General features: G+C 59.9%; 1 protein-coding gene across 2 annotated transcripts in view; it reads right to left on the bottom strand.

Annotated features, from left to right (window-relative positions):
* Nucleotides 1–24,377, bottom strand: part of ABCG1 (ATP binding cassette subfamily G member 1) — a 53,957-nt gene that overhangs the window by 4,002 nt on the left and 25,578 nt on the right. The window contains exons 3-14 of one of the 2 annotated variants that reach the window (XM_046002165.1): nucleotides 15,234–15,351; nucleotides 13,458–13,590; nucleotides 12,230–12,280; nucleotides 8,572–8,717; nucleotides 8,168–8,291; nucleotides 6,321–6,435; nucleotides 3,559–3,743; nucleotides 3,327–3,428; nucleotides 2,369–2,537; nucleotides 1,464–1,564; nucleotides 1,221–1,379; nucleotides 25–143 (exon numbers count right to left, since the gene is read on the bottom strand). In XM_046002165.1, the coding sequence (XP_045858121.1) occupies nucleotides 25–143; nucleotides 1,221–1,379; nucleotides 1,464–1,564; nucleotides 2,369–2,537; nucleotides 3,327–3,428; nucleotides 3,559–3,743; nucleotides 6,321–6,435; nucleotides 8,168–8,291; nucleotides 8,572–8,717; nucleotides 12,230–12,280; nucleotides 13,458–13,590; nucleotides 15,234–15,351 (1,522 nt within the window). The remainder of the gene's footprint in view (nucleotides 1–24; nucleotides 144–1,220; nucleotides 1,380–1,463; nucleotides 1,565–2,368; nucleotides 2,538–3,326; nucleotides 3,429–3,558; nucleotides 3,744–6,320; nucleotides 6,436–8,167; nucleotides 8,292–8,571; nucleotides 8,718–12,229; nucleotides 12,281–13,457; nucleotides 13,591–15,233; nucleotides 15,352–24,377) is intronic. The other variant, XM_046002166.1, reaches the window with a different exon arrangement.

Below are 24,377 nucleotides of genomic sequence, written 5' to 3'. Positions count from 1 at the left end.
GATCCGAGACCCCACACACGCTACCTGACGTAGGAGATGTAGGACATCCACTGCAGGTAAGCTGGGATCGTGTCGAAGCTGACAAAGAACCCCGAAAAGAGGAGGACAGGGATGGCCGTCACGGGTCCCACAAAGGTTGCCACCTGGGGGGACACACAGGGATGTGCTCAGGGGCAGCAGGTGGGAATCCCGCCTGGTTTCCTCAGGTGTCCCCGAGAGGTCATATCCCACGTGTATGGGGAGAGTCACCAGCAGCTGGAAAAGGGCCAGGGCTACAGGCTGGTCACCGAAGGCCAGGACGGCACTGAGCAGCCCCTCTCTTCCAGCCTGCAGCCTGTCTCCGCGCAGGGAGGGGCTGGGACATTGGGCTCAGAGAGCAGAGGGCCCCAGCAGGGGTAGGTGAAGAGAGAGAGCCTCTCGCAGGGGGCAGACACCAAGGTGAGCGGTGACGAGGCCGGGGCACAGCAGCTGTGGGAGCAGAGAGCCCAGTGCTGCCGCCGTGTCCGAGGAGGAAGGGGCAGTGAGCACCCTTCCCCGGGCCCTCTGGGCGGCTGGTGGGCCGAGCGCTCTCCATGCCTGTCCATGCACACATCGCTATGCCTGTCCCCAGAGGAGGGGACCCCCTGGAGGCTAAGCCATCAGTGAGTAGCAGGGGGCTCCGAAGACGGGAACGGAGGGTCCATCACATGCAGCGGCAGGAAGGCGTGTGCCAGAAGGCCTGGCGGGCATCCGGTTCACCAGACTGTGGCTTTGTTTTGGGGGACAGAGCTGCCCAGGGCACCCTGAAACAGCCACAGTGCGGGGTTGGGCAGGTTGGGGGGCACATGAAGCCCCGGGGCAGGGGAGGGGCACAGGCTGCCCTGGGGGGGACAAGGGACAGCAGAGCAGATCCCCCAGAGGCAGCAAAACATACGTGTTGAAAGCTTGGACTCGGAGCCAGGGGCTGCTCCTGACCAGACCATGTTCCCTCTCTGGGCCTCAGTCTCCCCCACTATGAAATGGGAATGGCACCACCCTAGCTCATGGGGTGTCTGAGGTGCAATGAGCTAGGATGAGGGGAGCACCGGGAGCAGCGCCTGGCAGGCACCAAGGCCACCTACGGGCCCCTGCTGTGGTCAGAGTGCCAACCCTGACCGGCCTCGGCAGGGCGGTTCCTTCCCTGAAGCCGGTCTGGGAGGTCCAGGCTATGTTTTGGGGGGGAGGGGCCCCCCTCCCTGTACCTGCAGGGATGTGGAGGCCGCTCCAATGAGCAGACCCAGGGACTGCGCCACCAGCGACGTCATGGTGCCCAGCGCGGCGAACAGCACGAACCTCACGGCGTCAGACGGCTGTGATGTCATCCAGTACACGATGCTGCAGTAGGCCACGGGGAACATGATCTGCAACACACGGCCCGTCAGCCCCCGGGGCCCGGCGTCCCCCCTGCGCGGGGAGTGCGGGGAGCGCGCCCTCCACTACCACACCTGGAAAGGCACGTCGGCCATGGTCTTGGCTAGGTAGTAGGCCTTCAGGCTGTACCAGTAGTTCAGGTGTTCCCGAAGAAATACTCCCATCTCCAGGGGAACTAGGAGACAGACGGAGGGCAAAGGGGTCAGGCCCACCCGGGCCACGAGCCAGGACTCCCCGCAGGCGCGCGTGTGTGGAGCTGGAGAGGGCGAGGGGCATCGGCTGGCGGGGGCCCTCGGAGGCAGGGCTAAGAGCTGCGGACCCGTGCACCAGCCCGGGAAAACCTCCAACCATGACCGTGTTTATAACCCAAAGGGTCACCAGGGGGACAATGGAAGGGTGGAGAACATCTGCTCGGACACTGAGCATTATTGTAGGGATTGGCGCAAGTATATCCTGCTAAGCCAACCGCGAAGCAGTGTGATTCCTTCCATAGGCAAGAACCCCAAGCTGGTCCTGAGCATTCAGGGCCATTTAGGGAGGCCACACTGGGGCAAATTATATGAGTTTACTGTCAGCCCAGGTGAGCAAGGGCAGCGTGCTCGGCAAATAATCTGGAACTGCATGGAAATCCATCCAAAATAGCGTTATTCACTCAGAAACTGTGGCCGCAGAAGGCTGCCTAATGAACGAATGGGGTAACCATTGCAGAGTAAGATTTCAGGGGCTAATCATTAGAACACTTTGGGAATCTCTCTTTCGTCAGCCTTCCACAATGGTTACAGTTTCTCCATTAGAGATTAATTCCTTTGGCTTAAGCATGGTATGGATTTTGTTGTCTAAGAGAAAATATGATCATCCCTGTCAACCAAGAAAATGATACTTCGAAAAACCAAGATATTCTGTGTCAGAAGACTCAACTATGGGCCGAGTCTTGACTGGGGTCCCCCGGGGGTGGGTGGGCGCAGGGTCAGGCACTCACACGTGAGGACGGTGGGCATGAGGGCTGCGAACATGAGGAAGAGCATGGAAAAGAAGAGGAAGCCAGAGTTGCTCAGGACCTTCTTGGCTTCGTTCCCAATCCCCAGGTACAGCAGGCCGATGAGGAGGCCGATTCCAATGTGTGAGGTGATCCGCAGGTGCGTCAGGACCTGGGGCAGACACGGTTCTCGCTGAGTGCGGGGGGTCGGGCAGAGACCGAGGAAGGCATTGGCACCTGATTTCTCCTCTAGAAAAACAAGCCCTGACCCTAAACCAACTCACACACACACACACACACACCCCAGAAGCAATTGCTATTCTCTGTTAAATCTCCTTCATGAAAGGCAGGAAGGGCGGTCTGCCTTCAGAGGGGGGGACAGGTGAAACAGTGCTGGGGGACAGAGAATGGACACACCCGAGGCCCCTCCTTGGGGCGCTCTGGCCTGGGCAGCTCAAGACCCCCGGGGTTCAACGCTGCTCCCAAAGGCCCCACTGGGCACTTGGCCCTCCCCGGCAGGGAGCCTGCCAGGTTGTCCACTAAGTTGGGTGGATGGGATCACGGCTGCTGGTCACTCGCCCCCCTCCTGCCAGCGCCCTGTACCCACAGGGCCTCCTGGAGACAGGAGCACGAAAGCACGAGAGAGTTTGCCGCCCCAGTGGGAATTTTGACAGGCTGCCCTTTGCCATGTTCCAGAAAAGGAGCCGCGTCCCCATTCTGGGTCCCAGGATGAGACACGGGGGGCAGGGCCACCAACCGCTGCCGCCAACACAGGACACCAGCGTGACCTGAATTCACTGTCAGAGCCACCGGGGGCTGTTTGTCACAGCAGCACCGTGAATGGAAAGCTGACCAGGGCGAAGGCAGGGACAACAGCCCGAGAGCTCAGCCAGGATGACCACACCGGAAAACCCCCCTGCGGCTCCCTCTGCCCTGAGAGAACGCTGGCCCACAGCCTCACCGAATCCCTCATGATACTGAGGAACGTCCGTTTGAAGAGGATGCAGAACTGCGTGAGGCAGCTGGCCGAGAAGCTGTGGCAGCCCTCCATGGAGGCGGAGTCCTGCGGGCGCACACGGGGAGGGGGGCCGTGAGCTGCCAGCCCCGCACGCAGCCCCCCGCGGCCGAGCGAGAGCCCCCAGGCGGCGGGTGCAAGGCGCAGCCGTCCCGCGGGGGCCGGGGCTTTGCATTACCTTTCTAGACCCCTTCAATCGTTTTGCCTGCTTTACCTCTTCAGAGGGCCGGTGCCAAAGAAAAGGGTTCACCTCGGCATCCCCCCCAGGCTCTCTCCTGTGGTCAGAGTCACACATGCCCTCCCGGACGGCTCTCACCAGGCGGCCGTTCTGATCACCGTACTCGCCGGACGCGACCTCCATGACTGCGGGAGACACACACGGGTCAGCCCCAGCGGCAACCCTCGCCTCGGCTACCCGCCACCCCCCCGGGGGGAGGAGCCCCCCTGTGGCTAAAGTGAACCCAGGCCTTGGTCATTTTGCAACAACATGGCCATGAGCGTCGCGGGAGTTCTTTGAACGGATTATTGGGGTGCTGTGTGATTGGATGAGACAATTCCTCAGCCCACATTTCGTCAGCTCTAAAACCCCCAGCAAGGCCAGGGATGACGTCAGGACCCTAGAAATGCGAATTCAGATGGTGATGCCAGGGAGTCAGAAGGAACGAGCTTGTGCGTCTGTGAACTTATTCACCCACTGATGTGACTGAACCCCTGCCTCAGGCATCCAAGCCCCAGGATTGGAGCCAAGGGATGAGCAGGAGGGGGCTTGCATGTCCCTATGGGCTCAGCGGGCAGTGATGGCCGCGGTGACAGTGTTTCAGAACCATGGAGAGCGGCCCACGGCCATCGGCCAGCTTGGGACCCTCCGCCCCACCTCCCGATCCCCAGGGAGTGTGTCCTCTGCTGACCCTGTCTCTGGATCCCACAGCCTCTCTGTGGCCCCTGGTTCCACACCTCACACGACGGCCTCTCCTCCCCTCCCCCAACCTGCAGTCTCCCCCGCCTCCTTCCCAGGGCCCCTCCCCTCACTGACATTCGTGCTGAAGCCCAAAGTCGAGGGCCTCAGTATTTTGGCCCTGCCCTCTGGCCACAGCAGCTATCTGCTCTCCTGAGCCTGACCCGGGGCAGCCAAGCCCTCCTTGATTCTGTCCTAAACCAGCACGTGTTACCACAGGAGAACGTCATCGTCATGACGTCACACACGCCCAGCATGGCCGGCCTGCAGGCTCACTCATGCCGGCCCTGCTCTACCGTTCTCCGAATGGCCCCTCCCCCCTCCCCTTCTGCCCTTTCTCTAGGGACGCAGAGGGAACAGCAGCGGCTCCCTCCCCGAGACCTTCCCACAGTCCCACGTGCCCGGTTTCCTACGCCCGAGGTCCTCTCCTCTTCTCAGGCCCTGGACCTCCCCACTCCACCCCTGCTCTGTGGCCCCTGCTCCCACCTGCCTTCTCTCTCTGGGGAACCAGTGTGTGACAGTCATTGGCTCTACTCACTGCCTTCACCACATGTCAAAGCCTCTCTTTAGGTGAAGCTCCCCTCCCCCTTGGCCCCTTCCTGTCCACTGTGTGCCCCCCCCCATCATGAACCACTTCTCAGAAGATGGAGCCCGGCCTGGGAACTGTGTCTCATGGAACACAATTTGGGGAGATGTCTGGGGGGAAACATGGATGAGAAAGGCTGATCCTCTCCCCCCATTCACATCCACCTAGAACCTCAGAATGTGGCTTTATTTGGAAAAGGCTCTTTGCAGATTTAATTTATTATGGATCTTGAGATGAAACCGTCTGGGATTTAGGGTGGGCCCTGAGTCCTGTGAGTGGTGTCCTTACCAGAGGAGGAGAGGACACCCAGAGACAGAGAGAAAAAAGCCATGTGAGGACACGGGCAGAGACCAGTGTGGCCCAGCCACCAGCCCAGGAACACTGGAGCCCCCAGGAACTGGAGGAGCAGGAAGGTTCCTCCCCTAGAACCCTCCGAGGCAGCACAGCACAGCCCAAGCCTTGACTTCCAGCCCCAGGACTGCGAGAGGATGAATTTCTGCCAATTTAGACCACCCAGCTTATGGGGCATCCTTGCAGCAGCCATGGGCAGGCAGAATGTGCTGGCAGAGACTGGACCCCAGCAAGAGGCTGAGGTGGAGGAAAGGGACTAAGTGGTGGGGGGTGGTGTCAAGCACTTGGCGGCTAGTGAATATGAAGCTTGAGAGAAAGAGAAGGCAGGAGGGTTGCCAGGCTCCCTAGCTTGCAGAGCCAGGTGGAGGAGACTTGGTTTTGGAGATATAGTCTGGAGAGGTTGTGTGGCTTGCTGACGGATGTATGGGGCACGGTGTGGAGAAGGGGTGCTGGGCCCAGAGCCCCAGTGGGTGGGGGAAAGTGAAAGCCGACAGCAGCGACATCAACACCCTGGAGGGCATGGCCAAGGTTAGGGCCTGGGGACTGCGCCAGGGCAAAACGAGCCTTGGGGTGGGCTCCTACATCTCAGGGCCCCGGACACAGTGTGCTTGGCTGCCGACCCCGAGACCACCAACCCAAGAGGAGGAGCTCAGACCATCAAGTCGGTCTCCAGACTCTGAGCATCACCTTTTTTGTTATGTTTGGTGGAAACTTAAATCTGCATTTTAATGACTCGGTTATCAATGTGAAAGGGTCATTTTTTATTTTTAAAGGTTATTTATTTTCAGAAATACCTTCCTTTAAATCAGAAACCTAGCACAGCAAAGCACTAGGAAAAACAGTTCCAAAAAACCAGCGTCCTTGTTCTAGGTCCCAGATATCTTCTCTGAAGGAGGGAAAATCTCTAATCTGCTTTTAAAAGCTCCACCACAGGACGGCAGTGGAACCACACGTGCAATATTCAAGGAATTCCAGATTTGGGGGTGTCGGGTAAAAGCAGAAACTCACCAAGAGTGGAAAAGAGCCCCTTGGTCAAGGTTCTACTTACCAAAATCAGCTGGGTTGTGATAGGTTGGGCAGTTCAGACCTAAATCCCTCAAGTATGGTACAAGATTAGAGACTTTTCCCCGGTACACACATTGTCCTTGACTGAGGACATAAAGCTAGAAAAAAGTAAGGAGAAGGAGAACATCAACCTTGTCCTTCTTTGTAAAGCAACAGGAGCTGCCAGTCTGTCCACCCCTCCTTCCATCACCCATCCAACCTTCTATCCACCCACCTACCCATCCATCTACACATCCATCCACTACCTCCCCACCCATCCATTCACCCTCCCATTTATCCATCCATCTACCCACCCGCCTACCTACTAATCCACCCATCCACCCACCACCCATTCAACCTTCCATCTACCCATCTATTCATCCTCCCATTTATCCATCCATCCATCCATCCATCCAACCAACCACTACCCATTCAACCTTCTATCCACCCACCCACCCACCCACCCACCAATTTACCTGACCATCCACCCATCCATCCATTACCCATTCAACCACCCATCCCTCCATCCATCCACCCACCCACCCACTCATCCACCCATCCCTCCACCACCCATTCAACCTTCAATCTACCCATCCATCCATCTTCCCATTTATCTACCCATCCCTCCATCCATCCATCCATCCAACAACTACCCATTCAACCTATCTATCCACTCATTGCCCCACCCACACGTCCACCATCCATCCACCACCCATCCAGCCTTCCATCTACCCACCCATCCATCCACCCTCCCATTTATCCACCCATCCACCCATTCCTCCACCACCCATTCAATCTTCCATGCATCCAACCCTCTATCTACCCATGCTCCCACTCCTCTACCCATCCATCCATCCTCCCATTCAACCTTCCATCTACCCATCCATCCATCCTCCCATTTATCCACCCATCCATCGATCCATCTAATCACTACCCCTTCAAGCTTCTATCCATCCACTCACCCACCCTTTTGCCTATCCACCACCCATTCATCCTTCCAACCATCCATCCGTCTTTCCATCTATCCACTCACCACACATCCACCATCCATCCACCACCCATTCAACCTTCACTTACCCATCTATCCACCACCCATTCACTCTTCCATCCATCCATCCATCCATCCATCCATCCATCCATCCAACAACACTCCCATTCAACCTTCCATCCATCCATCTTTCCATCCATCCACCCACCCACCTACCCATCTACACATCCATCTATCACCCATTCAACCTATTTATCCATCCATCCACCCATCCATGAGTCCATTTCTCTCTCTTTCAGGAGAGTTTTACATTACCTCCCCAAAATGTTAAAGTTCAAAGGGAACTTTAAGCCAGGGAAGATATCATATGCACAAGCATTGCTATTTTATATGGTTTTTCTTCCCCCTCACATGAACCACCTGCTAGGAAAGATTTTGAAGCTGTACACATTTCATCCCTGGGCCTTTCTTTTTTCTTTTTCTTTTTCTTTTTTTCTTTTCTTTCTTTTTTCTTTTTTTGCTTACAATGTCAAAACCTATGATTTATAAAAGAAATGATGTTGTACACATATGAAAACCTCCCATTTGATTGTGTAAAACAGGTGTTCCCCCTTGATACAGGGGTGGGGATAGAAAATGAAGCTTTAGCAAGGTCAGACCCCTTGGCCAGATATCAGCCCCAGGGGGAGAACACGGGCCAGCTCTTTCTACCCTCTCCTGCCCTACCACCTTAGCGGCTTATGACTCCATAGTTTTATGAAATACACCACTTACGGCCACTCAAAAATGAAGACACCCCCAGGAATGACAGTAAGCTGTGAGTCCCTGGGATCTGGTGTCCCCGGGGCCATCACTGCACATACCTGGTCGAAGAGCTCGAAGAGTTTGGCGCTGGGCTGGTGGATGGTGCAGATGATGGACCTCCCTCCTTGGGCCAGCCCTTTCATCAGGGAGACCACCTGGAAGCAGGAGGCGCTGTCCAGGCCACTGCAAGGCAAGGGCCACCGTGAGATGCCTGTGGGACCCCCCCACCAAGCCATGCCCCACAGCACAGTGGGGAGGCCTGTCCTGCAAGCCTGAGCCCATCATGTCTTCTGGAATCAGACAGGGAGAGGGAGGGAAGTCAGGCCTCTGTTCTGGGACCCCGGGACAGGAGAAGAAGATGGGCAGGCAGAGCCCATGCCCCCCCTCTTAGAGATGACTCTAGGAGCCCCTGCAAAATAGCCCTGGTGAAGGCAGGGCTCTTTCCTCTGCTGCTTTGGATTACCTGGTGGGCTCATCGAAGAACATAACTGGAGGGTTGTTCACCAGCTCCAGCGCGATGGCCAGGCGCTTCCGCTGGCCGCCCGAGAGGCTTCCGGTCCGCGTGTTGGCACAAGACAGCAAGCCCAGAGCTGTCAGGATCTCCTTGACCTAGGGGAGCAGCAGAGCCCAAGTGGTCATCAGGGACCACCCACCATGCCTCACCACCTCCAGACCCACCCGGAAACACCCGCCGCCTTCCCCAGCCCGCTTGTGGACACACACGGATGGGTTGCATATCGGGGCCCGTCCCAGGCTGCCTGTGACCAAGTGGGTAGGTGCCTTTCCAAGTCCAAGGTCCTTGTTTGGGCCGAGGAACCTGGGGAGCAAGTGCTGGAGCCGGGCCCCTCGGGACTAGAGGCCCCTTTCTGCCTCCTGCTGGAGACCCGGCAGGCTCCTGCCCTTGCAAGACTTGCTTAGGCCCAGAAGGTGCTCAATGATCATGTGCAGAATGCAGGGCTCTGGAAGGGGCTCAGTCACCACGTGCAGAACGGGGGGTCGGCAGACACACAGCCCGTGGGCGAACAGGGGTCTGAGGAGCACAAGGAGGGGCGTTGTGACGGTGACGTGGGAGAAGCAATGAACACACGCAGCATAAAGCTTGGTACAGAGGAGGCCCGGTAACAACCAGCACCCATTAATGGCACCCTGCGCGGGGCCCACGGCTCCTGCGGACCCACGCTACACTGGCCAGGCTCTCAGGAAGAAGGAAAGCCACCCGCTGGCGCTCGTCACGGGAGACCCAGGGCTCCAATGGGGCCGCAAGGTCAGGAAATGGCTTGACGCAGTTACCACTTCCACGGGGGCCCAGCCCATGCTCCCCCACCCCGGGGAAGCAGGTGGGGCCCCGGGATATAAACAGTCCACTGTGACTAAGCCTCCATGTCCGTTCCAGGTCATTGACCCATGTTGACTCGGGGAACAGAAGTCAGCTGACTTGACGGTGGTGTTCTGGTGTCTCCTGGAGGCAGCCGCTGGGATGGTGGGGGTCTACGGCTACCTCCCTACATCCAGCCCAGGCTCACCTCCCAGGGCCCGCTCTCCCGGTGTTCCCGCGAGAACACGCCGGACCACTTTCCCGGTCCCGGGGGCGGACCACAGTCCGGTGGCTTCTCCGGGGAGATGAGGTCATCCGGAAGGAGAAGGAACTCACAGGGAAGAAAATTTCCACTCTAGCTCTTGAGTTACGAACACACGGTCGGGACAAGATGCAGCCTGCGTGCCCGGATGAGTGGGGACACTACCATCCCCTGGCCGTGGGGCAGGTGGGTCCCACGGAGCTGGGTGCGGATCCCTCGAGGCTTTTTCCTGATCCGTAAACCCAACCCACTGCCCTTCTAGAACGCACTACCTTCGAGGGACCCCACCTGGGAAATAAGGTCGGCGGGGCTGCCCGGGAAGGGCCATCAGGCCGGGGCCGTGAGGAGGGCTCTCTGGCACAGCTTCCTTCCCCGGCGGACGGCACCTGTTGGCTTTCCCAGGGCCACCAAGCTTGCACCGTCTTCTGGAGCCACAGGCCGAACTTGCAGAGGAAACGTCACTCTGGTCGCTCCAGGCTTGCCTTTGGGGCCCCCCGCAGCTCGGCCCATGCCCGCTTCCTTCCACCGTCTGTCCTCGCGGGACTTCCTCCTTGTGGCTGGGTGCCCCTCTGGACAGGATGCCGGAGGTGGAGGCAGACGTCCGTGCCGGCCCTTCTCCTGCCCCGTCTGCCTGCTTCTCCAGCGTCCTCTCAAGAGGGAGGCTCTGTAGGTTGGTTTTGTTTTAACACTGGTCAGAAAGAACAATGTCCAGCCCTGGGGGACCTCGCTCCGGAATAAGTCCCTCGCTGGGAACTCTTGAGGGCTGAGGCTGCTTTTCTGGGAACCGAGGAAGGCTGTCCACAATGCATTCTGTTACCTACTTGAACATTCCATTCTATTGTTTCCATGACATACAAAAAACCTCAGCCTAGGTTCAAGGGAAATGAGTCAGGGTAGACACTCTGCCGCTGTTTCTTCCTTGAAATAACCACACAGTCCTGCGGATGCTTTCTTCAGAGAGGGGGGCCTACACTTAGCTGCGGACTGGGATGGGGGCTTCTGGTGAGAAGCGTGTGCAGGACCGGAGAGCAGCTCCAGGCCCCACGGGGATGGCTCATTGTTGTGCTCAGTCCAGCAGCAGGCAAATCCAGAGACAGGCCAAGGCTCTCCCTCCCTCGGGAGGACTTAGCCACACAGCCCACACAGAAGACCCTCGCTGACTCGAGCCCTTCGCTCTTGTAAACGCAGCTGAGACAGCACGCGTCTGTCTCCTTCCGCGGCTACATGACGTGCACACAGGCATGGCCCACCGGAGACACCTCCTCGCCCTCCCAAGAAGACGGTCTCGCCCCATCCCTTCTGCTAGAGCAGGCAGAGTGGGCTCCCATGTCCTCCCCAAGACCCTGAGCGGCCACCCAATGGCGCAGTCCCCACCCCTGCATGGTCTGGGTTCCAAGAATCTGTTTCATCCCTTGGACCTCAGAGTAAAACTCCCCAGCAGCATGGGGATGTGCACCCCTCTCCTGCCCGCGTAGAGCGGCTGACCCCGGACTCCCGGACCAATCCCGAGGGTTTTGAAGGGTGGTGGCTGGGCCACGGGAGGAGCCCCAGCGACGCCTGGCACTGCCTTCCTGACACATTTACGTCACGTTCATGATTATGTGCCACAGGAAAGGGAACTGACGCCATAAACAGAATTGCTATTAATGTCTCTTAACTGGGCTCGCTGCACGGTTCCGATTTACGGCAACGAGGCAAGTCGCACTGCGTGGGGTAACCCTGTCGATTCTCCTCATCCTGCTGCCGGACCCTCGTCTTCCAAGGGTTTAGGAGACAAGACGGTGTCGCGCACGAGTGGGATTTCGCCCAACTCCGCTCTCGCATGGAAATCCCACCAGTGCCAGTGTAGCCGTGGAGTGGAGGAGGGAAGCTGAGTTTCCCGCAGATGACGAGTAACATAAATGGGTTCCACCTGCTGTACGGGGCTGTGGAGCCGTATGGGGCTGCGGGGACCACGGGGGCCACGGGGGGCTTCCCGGCCGGCGGGGGCTGCTTCCCTGTACCCAGGCCCCGGGCTTTGGGGGAGCAGAGGAGGGGCGATACGCAGGGTTAGAAGGTCTCCAGCAACCTGGAAACTTGTTCGTTTGATTTTTTTTTTTAAAGCTGCTTAATAAAGCGTAAGAACCGAATTTCTTCTTGTGAGTGCGTGTGGGTGGAGGCTGGTTATTTTTAAGGGAATGACTAACCATCTTCACTGTTAGTGTTTTATAAAACAACAATGGGGTACAAAGCATATCGAGTGCCAAAAGGGGCAGAGCGCGTGCCTGGTTGGCCGTCGAGGCCCGTGCGCTCGGGCCACCTAAGCCCTCCCGCTGCGTCCTTGCCGGCTGGCGGCCGGGCCGAGATCTGTAAGTCTCGGGACAAGGAGGCCCCTGCTCGACCAGCTGCCGGGCCGGAGCGCACCCTGAGATGTCACTGTCCCCGGCACAGAAACCTAGGTGACAAGCCAGCAGACAAAACCAGTGCCCAAAGTCCCTCCCCACGCACTCGCCGGGTGGACTTCGCGCACTTCCGGGACACCCTGTGGCCCGAGCGCGCACTCACCATCTCCCTCCTGCCTTCATCCTTCTCCTGGAGCTTCAGATGTGCGGACACCTGCAGGGGGGGGAGCAGAATGGGTGGCAGTCAGAGGGCAGACCTCACGCTGACATGACGGGGACACCCCTCAGGGTTGCGGGCTTCCCAGCCCGCTTGGCTTCACGAAGGCAGGGCCCGGGAGAGCAGTAAATGTCGGGGATGCCTGCTGTCATCTCAGATGGCTTCTTGGCTGTGCCTGGAGGGCACACACCTTTTTTCTGAAGCTCTTCTATTTGAACCCCCCCTGAGCCCCTGGTGCCCTGGTCCAAAAGACTGCATAGAAGCAGGATAAGCTCTTAGGGGTCCCAGGCCGGGTCTGCTGGCGAGGTCCAGCCCAGTGGAGAGTTCTCCCCCTCCAGAACACTCAGTCCCAGGGACAGGGATGAGGACAACCTGCAGAGAGGGCTGGGAGCAGACTGCGTATCCGACTTCTTACCCGCTTCCCTTTGCTGAGATAAGAATCCCCTGGAGTAACCCTTCAGATGACATGCCGGGCAGCCCCTCTCCAACCCCGCAGAGAGGACGCTTTGCCCTGTCCAGGTCAGAGCACAGGGCAAGACCTCTCTCGGCAGGGAAACCAAGGCAGACGCTCATTTACTGACCAGGGCGCCAGGCAGGGCAGCTGAGAACAGGGAGGGCCTGGAGCCCGGGCACTGTCTTTTGCAGCAGGCGAGGAGAAGGCAGGAAAGCAAGCGGCCCGAGCACACAACGTCCAGGCTGCCCCAGACCCCGTCGTGCAGGCGCCCGGGCTCACTGCCACACGGCTGGTGACTGTGTGAGCCTCCGTGCTTACAAAGGGGCCTGGGAGGCCGGGGGTGTGCAGCAGGGGCTGGTTTCACTCCCCCATGACCCCGGCTGGCAGAGGGGACAGAAGACCAGACCCTCAGGGCCCCAACCCAGGCGCCAGGCTGGGGAACTCGGGCCGAGAGCCACAAATAATTCCGGCAGCTGATGGCCCACGGCGGGAGGATTGTGGCCACAGAAGGCGGGGCCATAACCTCCCAAACTTGACCCTGACCCTGCCATCCCGCGCCGGGAGAACCGGAGGTGCTGGGTGTTTGTTCTACATGATGCTGTCCCAACAGCATGCCTAGCGTCAGAGCCCCACTTGGCAGCACGCAGGTGACTCAAGGGGCCGGGCCCCACACCGGGGCGCTGCTCTGCCGAGGGAGGCGGGGTGGGGGCGGGGGCTCACCATCATGGCCTCCTGCACCGTGAGGTGCGGCAGCAGCATGTCGTCCTGCATGATGTAGCAGGACACCTTCCGGAAGCAGCGCAGGTCCCGAGGCAGCCCGTTGATGAGCACGGCCCCCTTCATGCCGGTCTCCCTGCAAAACCCATGCGGCGCACGGTCAGCTCCTCCTCCAGGGCCTCGGGCCGGGGCGGCCCCTCCCAGCAGCTGCCCCGCAGACCGGTTCTGGAGGGGATGCCAGGGGGCCGGAAGGGATGGGGGGGCTCAGAGCAGCTCCAGGACGCGCGGGGAGGAGCGGCGTGGAGAACATGCTCGGGACGGAGGGGAAGGGCGGCCAGACCTGCAGGCACAGCGGCCAGCGGGCGGACATGTGCGTGGGGGCTCCCATCTGTGGCCCCCGGGTTGGACGGACACCCTGGCTCAGCTGGGCTTTGGGAGCTGGCTTCCGAATGATCTCGGCTACACCGAGGGCCCCCAAGGCCAGGACTCTGCAGCCGAGGGTGTGCCCGTCAGAACCAGTTCCGGAGACCCGAGAGGGTTGTGCTCCCGGGGCACAGGGAGCTGGAGGACCGGGCCAGGCCCTGCCTCCCTGCCACCCAGGGGATGCTCCTTGTCCCCTCATGCAGTAGGTCAGGGGACACCAGCCACCTTCTCTCCTTCCCCCTCCCCCAGGCCCACTGTGCACTGCGCCTCCCTGGGCTCTCCCTGTGCGTCATCCCAGCCCCTGGGGGGGCGGGGGTTGGGGGGGCCAAGGCTTTCCCCAAAGGACCCGCCTCCTAGATGTCCCATAGCACAGAGACGCCAAGGGGCTGTGGCGACCAGCGAAATCCCTTCTGGTTTTCAGCTTCGTCTTGGCCAGTACAGCGACCTTGGGATCTTTCCTCCAGGGGAAGCACTGGGATCCCTCAGCCGCCCTGGGAGCCAGGCTCAGGCCCAGGCACCTCGAGGCAGCGGTCAGCGGCCCCAGGCTGCCGGAGCACCCCCAGGCCAGGCAGTTGCTGTGCGTGTGGTTCTGCTGAAAGTGGCCGTCCCTGTCCCCGCCCCCGCCATGCGCCCCCTTGACACTGGGCCTTGGCCTCAAACTTCTGATGTGAATTCAACAGGCAGAAACCTGCCGTATGGGAGGTTTTTAAAAATCCTAATTCCTGGCATTAAAGAGTAATTCAGAGGGCATAGGGAAAGGGGTGACAGGTGTCCTCTCTCCCGGGAGACGAAAGTGTCACTACTGTTAGCAGAATTTGCTAACGTCGGCAAGTGGGAGCCCAAGAGCAGACGACCGCCGGCTCTAAGACGGGAATTTAACATGTGGAAAGGTTCCCCTCTCCAGCCGCTGCCCCGGGAGAGATGCTGGAGGGACTCGGGCGCTAACACAGGCCTAGGCTAGAGCACAGGGGCCCCAGGCCCGGTTTGACGGTTCTCCGGCAGCTTACCTTATGGTTTCTTCAATCTTTTTTTTTTTTTTCCCCTTAAATTAGAGAGAAGGTGCAGTGGGGAGCGGGAGAGAGGACTCTCAAACAGACCCCCTGAAGCGCCCGGAGTCTGACACGGGGCTCGATCTCACAACCCCGAGATCATGACCCGAGCTGAAATCGAGAGTCAGACGCTGAGCTGACCGAGCCCTCCCATCCTAAGACCCCTTCATGCTCAACCCCCCAGGCCTCCCCGGAGTCGTACAGAACTTACGAACAACAGGACTGACCCAGGGGGCCTCGCCTTTCTGGTGGCTGCCCCAGGCCAACAACAGGCTAGAACCCCCTTCTCCGCGGGAGGGGACCTCACCTGTACCCGGCCAGAATGTTCATGAGCGTGGACTTCCCGGCCCCAGAGGGCCCCATGATGGCCACCAGCTCCCCGCTGTTGAACTTGCCGGAGATCCCCTTCAGGAGGGTCTTGTATCCTGCAAAGAGCACACTCGTTCCCAGCCACCGCGGGGGGCGTGGGCTGACCCCCTCGCAGGGGGGCAAGCCCGCACCTACGCTAACGATATAACGGAGGCAAAAAGCAAGATTTTTCATGCGCGGTGTAAAACGCCAAGTTCTGGGCAAGGATGTCGGCCTCCCTGTGCCTCCTCTGCATCCCGTGGGTTCCCTTCGACGCTCCCGGCTCGCGGGCGCCCCCACGGGGTTCACGGGCCGCTCGCACGCGGGTTCTCTGGCCTCTGGGGAAGCCACCTCACTGTGGACCGAGGAGGCAGGTGCCCCCCCAGGACCCCACAGCCAGGGTGAACAGATCTCAGCCCAGGGCCAGGCCACCGGACATGCCCCCTCCCCCCCGGGATGGTAAGCAAGTGCCTTTATTAATTAAATGATTCTTATTTTGTGTATTTATCATTTATGCACACATGAATTATTCATTGTAAAATGGATGCATAAGTCATTATCTTATAATTAAATAATTAAAGTAGCGCTAATTAATTAATAATCAAGAGTTTACTATTTTGCAGCCACATGGAGTCGCTCTGGAATTTCTGCCAAGTCTCCCTCCCAGAGCTCCGTCGAAGGGAAACCTGTCCCGTCGCACAGCGAGCCCCGTCAACCTTCCTTTGAGGAGACACAGCAGAATCAGAGCAACTGCACCCACAGGAAGTGACTCCCGGTTCCGGAACGTTCTCTCAGTTCCTGAGAAACGCCCTCCGAGGAGACCCTCCAAGGACCACAGTTGCGCAAACAACATATTTGACCTCCCACACCCAGCGGCGCAAGGGGCGGTGACCACGGAGCCCCCTGTTCTAGACTTTCTCCCGGGTCACTGACCCCGTGCTCCCTGCACCCCCGCACCTGCGCGGGCCTGAGGAGCTCTCGCCCAGTGGTCTCCTCGTCTTCCACAGGTGGGACCCCTCCGCACCCCGCCTGTTGCCGGGTGCCACCTGGATATGGATGGGGCGTCCCCAAGGACTAGTTTCATCAGGCAGAGAGGAGCGGAAGCAGAAGGCAGGAAGCTTGTGGCCCAGCGATCCGCCTCATTACGCAGAATGACAGTCGCCTGGGGAGAGCTGGCGTCGCCGGGTGGGAAGGGGACAGAGGAACGAGGTGCGCACGGAGTCTGGAGGAGGAGCTCACACGCCTGCCCCTGGGACGCAGGTGACTCGAGTCAGCAAACAGGCACCAGAGCCAAGGGAGAGAAGTGCGGGGAGGGGCCCGGACCCCAAAGCACAGAGTGTGTCTGCCCCTCAGTGGACAGACACGTGGAGAAGCCAGGGGACAGCAGAGGCTTTCTCCTCTGCAAGGTGAAGCCCCTGATGCAGGGGCTCTAGGCATGCAGCCCGGGGCCCGGGCCACGGGGACCTGCACGACATCACCGAGGGAGGCTTCTGCCCGGCAGGCGTCTGTGCGTTCATTGTGGGCCTCCTGGCAGCTCGGGTCAGGGTCGGGGTTACTCACGAGCAAACCCTCCCTTAGGCTGCTGTCCTGGGAATCAGGAACCGCCTGAGGGTGCAGATGAGTCCCTGAGATGACCACGAGATGACCGTCGGCCGTTTGGAGGCCAAGGGCGGTCCTCTGGCCTGGGGGCAGCCCCGCACCCGGGGGCTCTGAGAGGCCCCTTCCTCAGAGCAGCGCCCACGGGGGATCCTGTGACAGCACCCGGGGCTGTCCCCTGGTATTGGGGGGCACAGGCTGCGATGCCCAGGGCCAGCTTGCCAGGAAGCCCACCATGGGAGCTGTGAGACCAGCAGCCGTTTCAGAGGAGGAGGTGGACCCCCTGCGGTATAGCCTGGGGTCTTGTCATTGACAGCCAGCGAGGGGCACGTGGGTCTGCCCCTGCACCCCCGAGCTGGCCGCAGCAGCACACGGCCAGGTCCCACAAGGCCTGGGACTCGTGCCTCCGGGGGCGACGCTGGCTCCCAGCACAGCCTGAAAAGACAGGTGGGCTGTGGCGGGCTGGACGGGAGGGGTCCTCCCGTGTGGGGCCTGCATGGGCCGGGCAGCCAAGACGGGGCAGGGCCGGGCTCAGGGCTGTGCCTCTTCTAATCTCAGGAACCTGCTTTTCTTTAGAAAAAACAAGCCCACGTTTGGGATAGAAGAATCGTCAAAGCGACGGTGGAAAGTGAAGAAGTCACTTCTCTGTCCTCCTCCCGGACCTGCAGAGGTCCACGTGCCCACGTGGAGGTGGGGACCTTGGTGTGGTGCTGGGGGGCCGAGAACCCCCTTAGGGGGGGCTTTGAGGGTCCCACCCGTGCACAACTCTGTCTTCATGTCACAAAATCGTCCTTGGCTGCAGAGCCTTGTGCGTGTCCCCTTCTAGAAATACGAAACGGAGGCGAGGCGCCCCAACCCCCTGTCCTACTTCCCGCCCAGGAGCTCCACCCCCCACCCAGCTCTGGGCACCGTGGAGGGGCCGCTGGCTTCCTCCTCCATGTGCCGTGGACGCTCGTTCACACAAAAGCTTGTCCTGTGGCCTCCGGTTGGGGATGTGGTCGTGACGCCCCGGGGATCCCAGGAACAGAAAACACAGAGGGGGCGGGCCACGCAGGGTGCAGGCAGCCCATCTCTAAAACAGGCCAGGAGCCAAAGCAAAACCCAGACGGGAGAGGAGAGAGGAGGAGAGACACACAGAAAGGACAGTGTCCGGTGTCTCCATCACAGGGACGGGGACCCTGCTTGGACACCGGGTCTTCCCATGTCGGGGGATGCTGGCAAGCTCTGGCACCGGGACCTAGGTTAGCGGGGCTTCGGAGGGACACAGTGTCTGTCGCGCCAACAAGGTTCGGAGAACACACAGCAACACCATTTCAGCTGAGTGGGGGGGCACACAGATGTCTCCTTTTGTAGAAAGGAGCCCTTAGAGGAGACGCTCGGGGAGCAGCCCCGCTCTCGGGCAGTGTCCGCTCTGGGTGTGCTCGGGGCGAGCCCGGCACCAGCGCGCTCACGTCTTCCCCTTCACGCCCCACGGCAAGCCCAGCACCAGGTGCTTCCCCATAAGCTGCAGGCGAGCAGCCAGGGCTCAGAGAGGGTTCATGGCCTGCCCACCGTCACGCAGCAGGTGAGCAGTGGACCGGCCTTCGCACCTCGCTGCCCAACCTGGGAGTGTCTTCCCCCCGGGGCAGGAGCGTCTGCCCTGCCCAGGACTGCGGAGAGGGGAGGGGACCTGCGGCGTCTCCTGTTCACAATCAAGGTCAGCCAGACTTGGGGATGTGCCTTCAGTCTGCTGGGCGGAGATTCCTCCCGGAGAATGGGAAGCCAGGACATTCCTTCCCTCCTCAAAAGACTAAATCCCCCATTGCCGGAGGCCAAGGATGCCCCCCACCCCGGGTCATGTTCTGGATCTAAGGCCAAAACCCCTGTGTGCATCCAAACAGCTCTGAGCAGGTCAGAGTCTCCCTTAGCCTCCAGGGGCTTTGTTCAACTGTGGGGTGCGGGAGGGTGTTCTGTCACCGGGGAGGATCCTGGCTTCTGTTCGGGACCCGGGTGCATGTGGGAGGGCGCCCGTGCTCTGACCGGAGTGGTGCTCCCTGAGGCCACCTGCTGAAGACCAGCCTCCTGCCTCCCGCCGCCATCCGGCCCAGCGAGAAGGGGCAGTGCGGAGGGGGGTTCGGCTCCTTGCGGGCAGCACCGGCAAACCGGGCCCTCTCATCTGAGCCCTCGGGACCCATTAGGCCCCTGGCCCTGGTTACCTGCAGAAAATAATAAGCGGCCTGTCCCGCAAACTCCGGCAAGCCACCGGTTCCCTTGGCTTTGGTTTCCCGAGTTGTGACTTCAGGTCTGGCTTCGGAGCGGAACCAAGCAAAGGCGCACTGTCCCCCTGGGCCGGGCCGGGCCGGGTGGCAGACAGGAGCAGTGGGTGCCCGAGAGAGCCGGGCCAGGTCTGCCGTTGTCCCAAGGTCAAGGGCCAACCTGACCATTCAGCGCACTGAGCCCTCCGGGGAACACGCCCACCGCAAACATAACTGGGGACAGGCGGTGCCTGCAGGGAGAGCCACAGAGGGCCCCCCCGCTCACGACAGCGCCAAGGCGGCCGCCCCACGCAGAATGGGAACCGCCGGGCTCTGCGGTTTTGCCACCGGACCGCTGGACATGGTCACATCCCCAGACAACTTACTAGGAATGGAGCAGGGGCCGCAGGCGGTGAACCTGCCCTGAGAGCTTGGGAGCGGGGTTCGCCCCGGCAGCCGGGCAGCTGGGCTCCTGCCACGTCACGTCTCTCGGGCAGGTGAGCTCGCACGGTGGAGGCAAGGGAAGGTAAGGATGGGGCGCACCTGCTCAGGGGGAGAATGGGGGAGGCAGCTCTGACAGGAAGGGGCCGGGAGGGGTGGGACATCACCCAGGAGCCAGGGGACGCCGGCCAGACCCAGCTCCGTAGGAGGGGTGATGTCCTGTCAGTGCTTGCTGATGGACGGCCTTAGGGCTGCTGCTCCCCATCGCTGCCAGAATTCATCCTAGCCAGGAAGCCACGCTGCTGCGGGGGAGGGGAGCATCCCGGCCACCATCTCCAGAGTCACCCACAGGGGCCACCTCCTCACGAGCAGCTGCCATCAGGGGCCCCACTTCCATGGGAGCACAAGGAAAGGTGACCTCAGGGCCCATTCTCTGATAGAAGGTTCCAGTTCATGTCACCAAAGCTCACCTAGGTACAATAGAAGCGTGTTCCTTCAAACCAATCCCCACTTGCCCTGGGGGCTTTTCAGGCCTTGAGTGTTGGGGGGTTGGGGTGAGAACTCGGGGTGGATGGAGGTCTGGAGAGAGGCGGGGATGGAGGGATGGGGTGGGGCATGGGGAGGGACGGAAGGGGATATGGGAGGTATGGAGGGAGGCAGGGACGGAGGGATGGGCATGGGAGGATGGGGGAGGGAGGGAGGGATACAGGATGGCGGGAGGCAGGGAAGGATGGCGGGATTTGTGCCCACTCCTGTAGCACAGAATAATAACCCCAAAGATGTCCACATCCTAATCCTTAGAATCTGTGTTACTTGGCAGATGGGATTGAATTAAGGATCTTGAGACAGAGATACTCTTCTGGATTATCCAGGCAGGATCCCTCTTTCTAAGGGAAGAGGGAGGCAGGCGGGGCAGGGGCGGTGCTGGGAGACACAATCAAGGATGCCGAGGTCGGGACCAGAGATCCGAAGATGGCTTTGAAGACTGGGGGAGGGGCCACAAGGCAAGAAGGGCCACCCTGGAAGCTGGGAGAGGCGAGGAGAAGATGCTTCCTGGAAGCCTCCAGAAGGAGCACGCCCCGAGTTCGGACTCCTAACACCCGGCACTTGAAGACAATGTGCGTGTGTTGTCTAGCCTCCAAGTGCGCAGCGATCTGCTCCAGCGACGCCCGGACGCTCGCACACTCAGCCCCGCCCTGCTCACACCCACTCACACCCCACCTGCGCCCCTCGAAGACGACTCCCCCCCAAGCCTTCATAAGCAGCGGCTTGATGGACGGTCTGCCCTGTGAGATGGAAACCCCGGATTGTTCTAGAAGACATGCCTGCTGCCATTGGGCAACCCTTCCAGAGGGAGTCCTTCTATCCAGGGTCGTTCTGACTTCCTTGGGTCCTCCATGTGGCGCAAAACCTGGTTAGAACACGACCCCAGCGTAGACTTCTCATAACGAGGTTCAAGGAGCAGATGAAACTCTGCGCCATTAAACGTGACCAGGAAAACGAGGACAGGGAAAGGCCACCCACCAATCCTGGCCTCAGCTTCCTCTGGATAAAACCCCTTCTGGCCCTAGAATCCTCTAGATGTGACCCACGTGCAGACGTCTCTCCCTAGACTACCAGATAGTAGCTGAGGCTCACACGAAGTTCCCACGGAAACGCCACGGGCTCCTGAGACAGGAAATGCCCTCGGCAGGGGCTACGCTCACGGCCGGTGTCGGGTCCAAGTTCACCACCGTGCAGAGTCTGACACAGCCTCTTCCCTCGGACTGAGCAGGGCTCTCACTTCACAGAGATGTTCTTGGCCCCAAGCAAATTAGAAAGAGCCAAGTAATAAACAGATCATTGGCTATTTTAAAATCAATACGTGATTTTATCCTCTGTATTTTTCAGAGGTTAAATTCTGCACCGTGAACTCCCAGAATCCTAGAGCTACATAGACACTTTCTCACTCTGCCGGGCAAGACTCACGCCACCCTGGTGTGCAGTCCCTCTGACCACCAAAGGTGCAACTCCCCCCCATCCCCCACAACTGTGTCCCATTGACGCTGTCCTCTCTGCCACAAGGGGAAACGCAGTCATACCTTCCGACCCGCCTGACGGAGGTCAATGCCGATGTCCCAGAACACAAAAATGACACCAGTCCCAAGCCTGTGTGATCTGGTTAGCACCGAGACGCTCCAGATCATTCTCAGAGTTCGGAAATCAGGAAGAGCCAGTCCGCGGGAAGACAGACCTCACGGAGCGGGCTCAGCCCACGTGCCCGTGCTCCCTCCGTGGGAGGCTTTATTCTCAGGAAAGCCTCTGCTAGCGCAGCGGCTGGGACCTCGCTCCCATGGTGCAGGCAGGCTTCTCCGGACAGGGCACCGGTCATGGCCAGGCTCATCACATCCCAGAGTGGGTGAAACGCTCCTTTGTCCCTAATTGAAACCCATGCCCCTGAGGTGTCTGGTCTGGTTTCAGTGTCAGAGTGGCTCCGAGACCCAGCCCGGTAGTGCTAGCTACAGGTCACTGTGGCCCCGGTGACCCGCATGACTTCGGGGATGGGCCATGGTGTCCCTGTTAATATCCCACGGGATTCTCTGGGATGCTCTCCCGCTAAGATGGCTATGGGGTTGGACGGCGTGAGTGGGGCCGAGCACAGACCCCGCCGCCAGGCCACGAGGACGGAGATACATGCCGGTGAGGCTCTCCATCCCAGCCACCGCGCCTGGAGCCCAGCACACGGTGCCCACGGTCCTCCGTGGACTCGTGCACGGCAGCCTGAAAACCTCTCTGGCCGCGGGGGGTGAGACAGAGTGTCCAGCCGGTGACACCATCAGCATCTTCCCACGTAGCTGTCACGGGCCACGTGGGAGCTAAACCCTTTGCATAGGTCACCGAATCTGCCTCAGTGGCCTCGGCAGCCCTGGGAGGGAATTGATGTCAGAGATGGGGGCCAAGAGTTGCAGGGGCCGAGGGCGAGAACAACATGAAACAAACAGGAACAACGATCAGAGTCTCGGAGAGTCACTCCCTGATTTGTAGACACCCGCGCCTGCGTGGTGAGAGGCTCACACATTAAATCCGGATTCCATTTCGACTTTCTGCGCTCCCTCTGTAATTCGTATCCGCGGGAGCCCTCACAGTGAGGACCCGTTGCGCGCCCAGGAATGTGCATGCACCCAGGAATGTGCACGCGCCCGTCTACGCACACGCACCCCGTCCACTGCGCACACCCCAGTTACACAGACGCGCTCATGCCCCAAGCCCCAGCACACACACAGACACGCACACGTACCCCCACCGTGTACACACACCCCCCACGCCCACACTGGCCCCTGCCCCAGCGCACACCGGAGAATCAGATGGAAGTCATTTCCATCTGCCTGTCAGGCATGAAGCAGGTGTTATTTTTGTACTTCTAAAAGCAGAACTGGTCTCTTTCACACACTTCTAAACCCGGCTAGAACAATGAAGAAAAAAAAATCCTTCTGATTTTTCAAATGATGCCAAAAGTGCCAGTAAGGTACCAAATAATCCCAATTGTCACACTGCGCTCATCCCAAAACCGCACGCGGACCTGCTTTCCGCGCCCACGCTCTGATTCTTCTCTGGACACTGGTGTTTGTGAGACAAGCCCGGTTGCGCAGCTCCTTCCTCTCCCTCCCCCCTCCTCCCTTCTTTCCTTCCTCCTTCCCCTTCTCCCCTTCCCCCTCCCCACTACTCTTGGCCCCAAAACTAAAAGGAGCTCTTGTTGAAAACTGACCCTCATTCTCCAGACGCTTCCTCCTCCCTCTCCAAGAGCAACTTCAAGGCAAAAAGGACCAAAGTCCATATTCCTATGCACCGGCCATTTCATTTTTACCCTGCCGGGTCCTTCCCTCAGATGCCCAAGGGCCTTCACACCCCCGTCCGGGTTTTCCCTATTAAGGGGCAAACCTCCTTGCCCTGTTTTGTGCACCTTCTGAAACACCGGGACGGCTTTGAACTGACGCCGACGGCAGCAGCTGGGCATCGTACGGTGAGCTAGGACTGAGCGAGAGTCACTCGTGACGGGAGGACGTTATCATGTGTCCCCAAACCATGGAAATGCCACTGGCGTCCCCTCTGCCACTCCAGGTCGTGTTGGGGCAGCAAGCCCGGTCCAGCTTCAGAGCAGCGCTGTGACCTGTCTGACCATGACCATGGACCGCTGGCTTTCCTGGGGCCGTGCGCCCACCGCGGCAGGCGAGCAGACAAAGCTCTGCTTTCAGAGGCCTTTCCTCGGGGTATGACCCTCATGGCCTCAAAATGGTCACCTGCCACGGTTTGGGAGGCCTTTCCACCTTCCTTCCTTAGAGCCTCTCGGTGTCGTTGTCCCAGGTCAGTGGTCTCCCTCACGGTCCATGTCCCTCGTCCATCTGTCGGTCTGTCTCTGTGTCTGCTGCCCCAGCCCAGGGCCCTCCGGGGTTCCACCTCTGCCCAGCTCTAGGCAGAACCAGTTCCCTCATTCTTTCTGCCCGCCCGGGTCTAAGATTTTAAACTACAGTGTCCACAGATGCCATGCGGGATGGCGCTCAGTGCCCCACGAGCACCCCGGGGGAGGGCGCGCCGCCCCTCTGGTCTCCCGCCCCAACAGTAAGGGGCAAGCCCATCCCCTTGAAACACCGCTGCACAACGCCGGACCCCTGCCTGTCCCTCAAAGTCGAGTTACTCCGCAGCCTCGGAGGACAGCAGGGCATTGGGGGCCCCTCGGCAGAGTCGCTAAAGTGCAGTTCCCTGTTCGTGCCCCCCAGGAGCCAGTCGTGGCACCAAGAGCGCTCGTCCAGCTCCTCTGCACGTGGGGCTTTGGGCCTGGAGGTCAGTGGCATATG

The sequence above is a fragment of the Meles meles genome, chromosome 4 (genome assembly GCF_922984935.1).
Source record: "Meles meles chromosome 4, mMelMel3.1 paternal haplotype, whole genome shotgun sequence".
NCBI classification, from domain to species: domain Eukaryota; kingdom Metazoa; phylum Chordata; class Mammalia; order Carnivora; family Mustelidae; genus Meles; species Meles meles.
The sequence above is the reverse complement of the archived record's forward strand: the minus strand, read 5'-3'. Positions and strand labels throughout refer to the sequence as shown.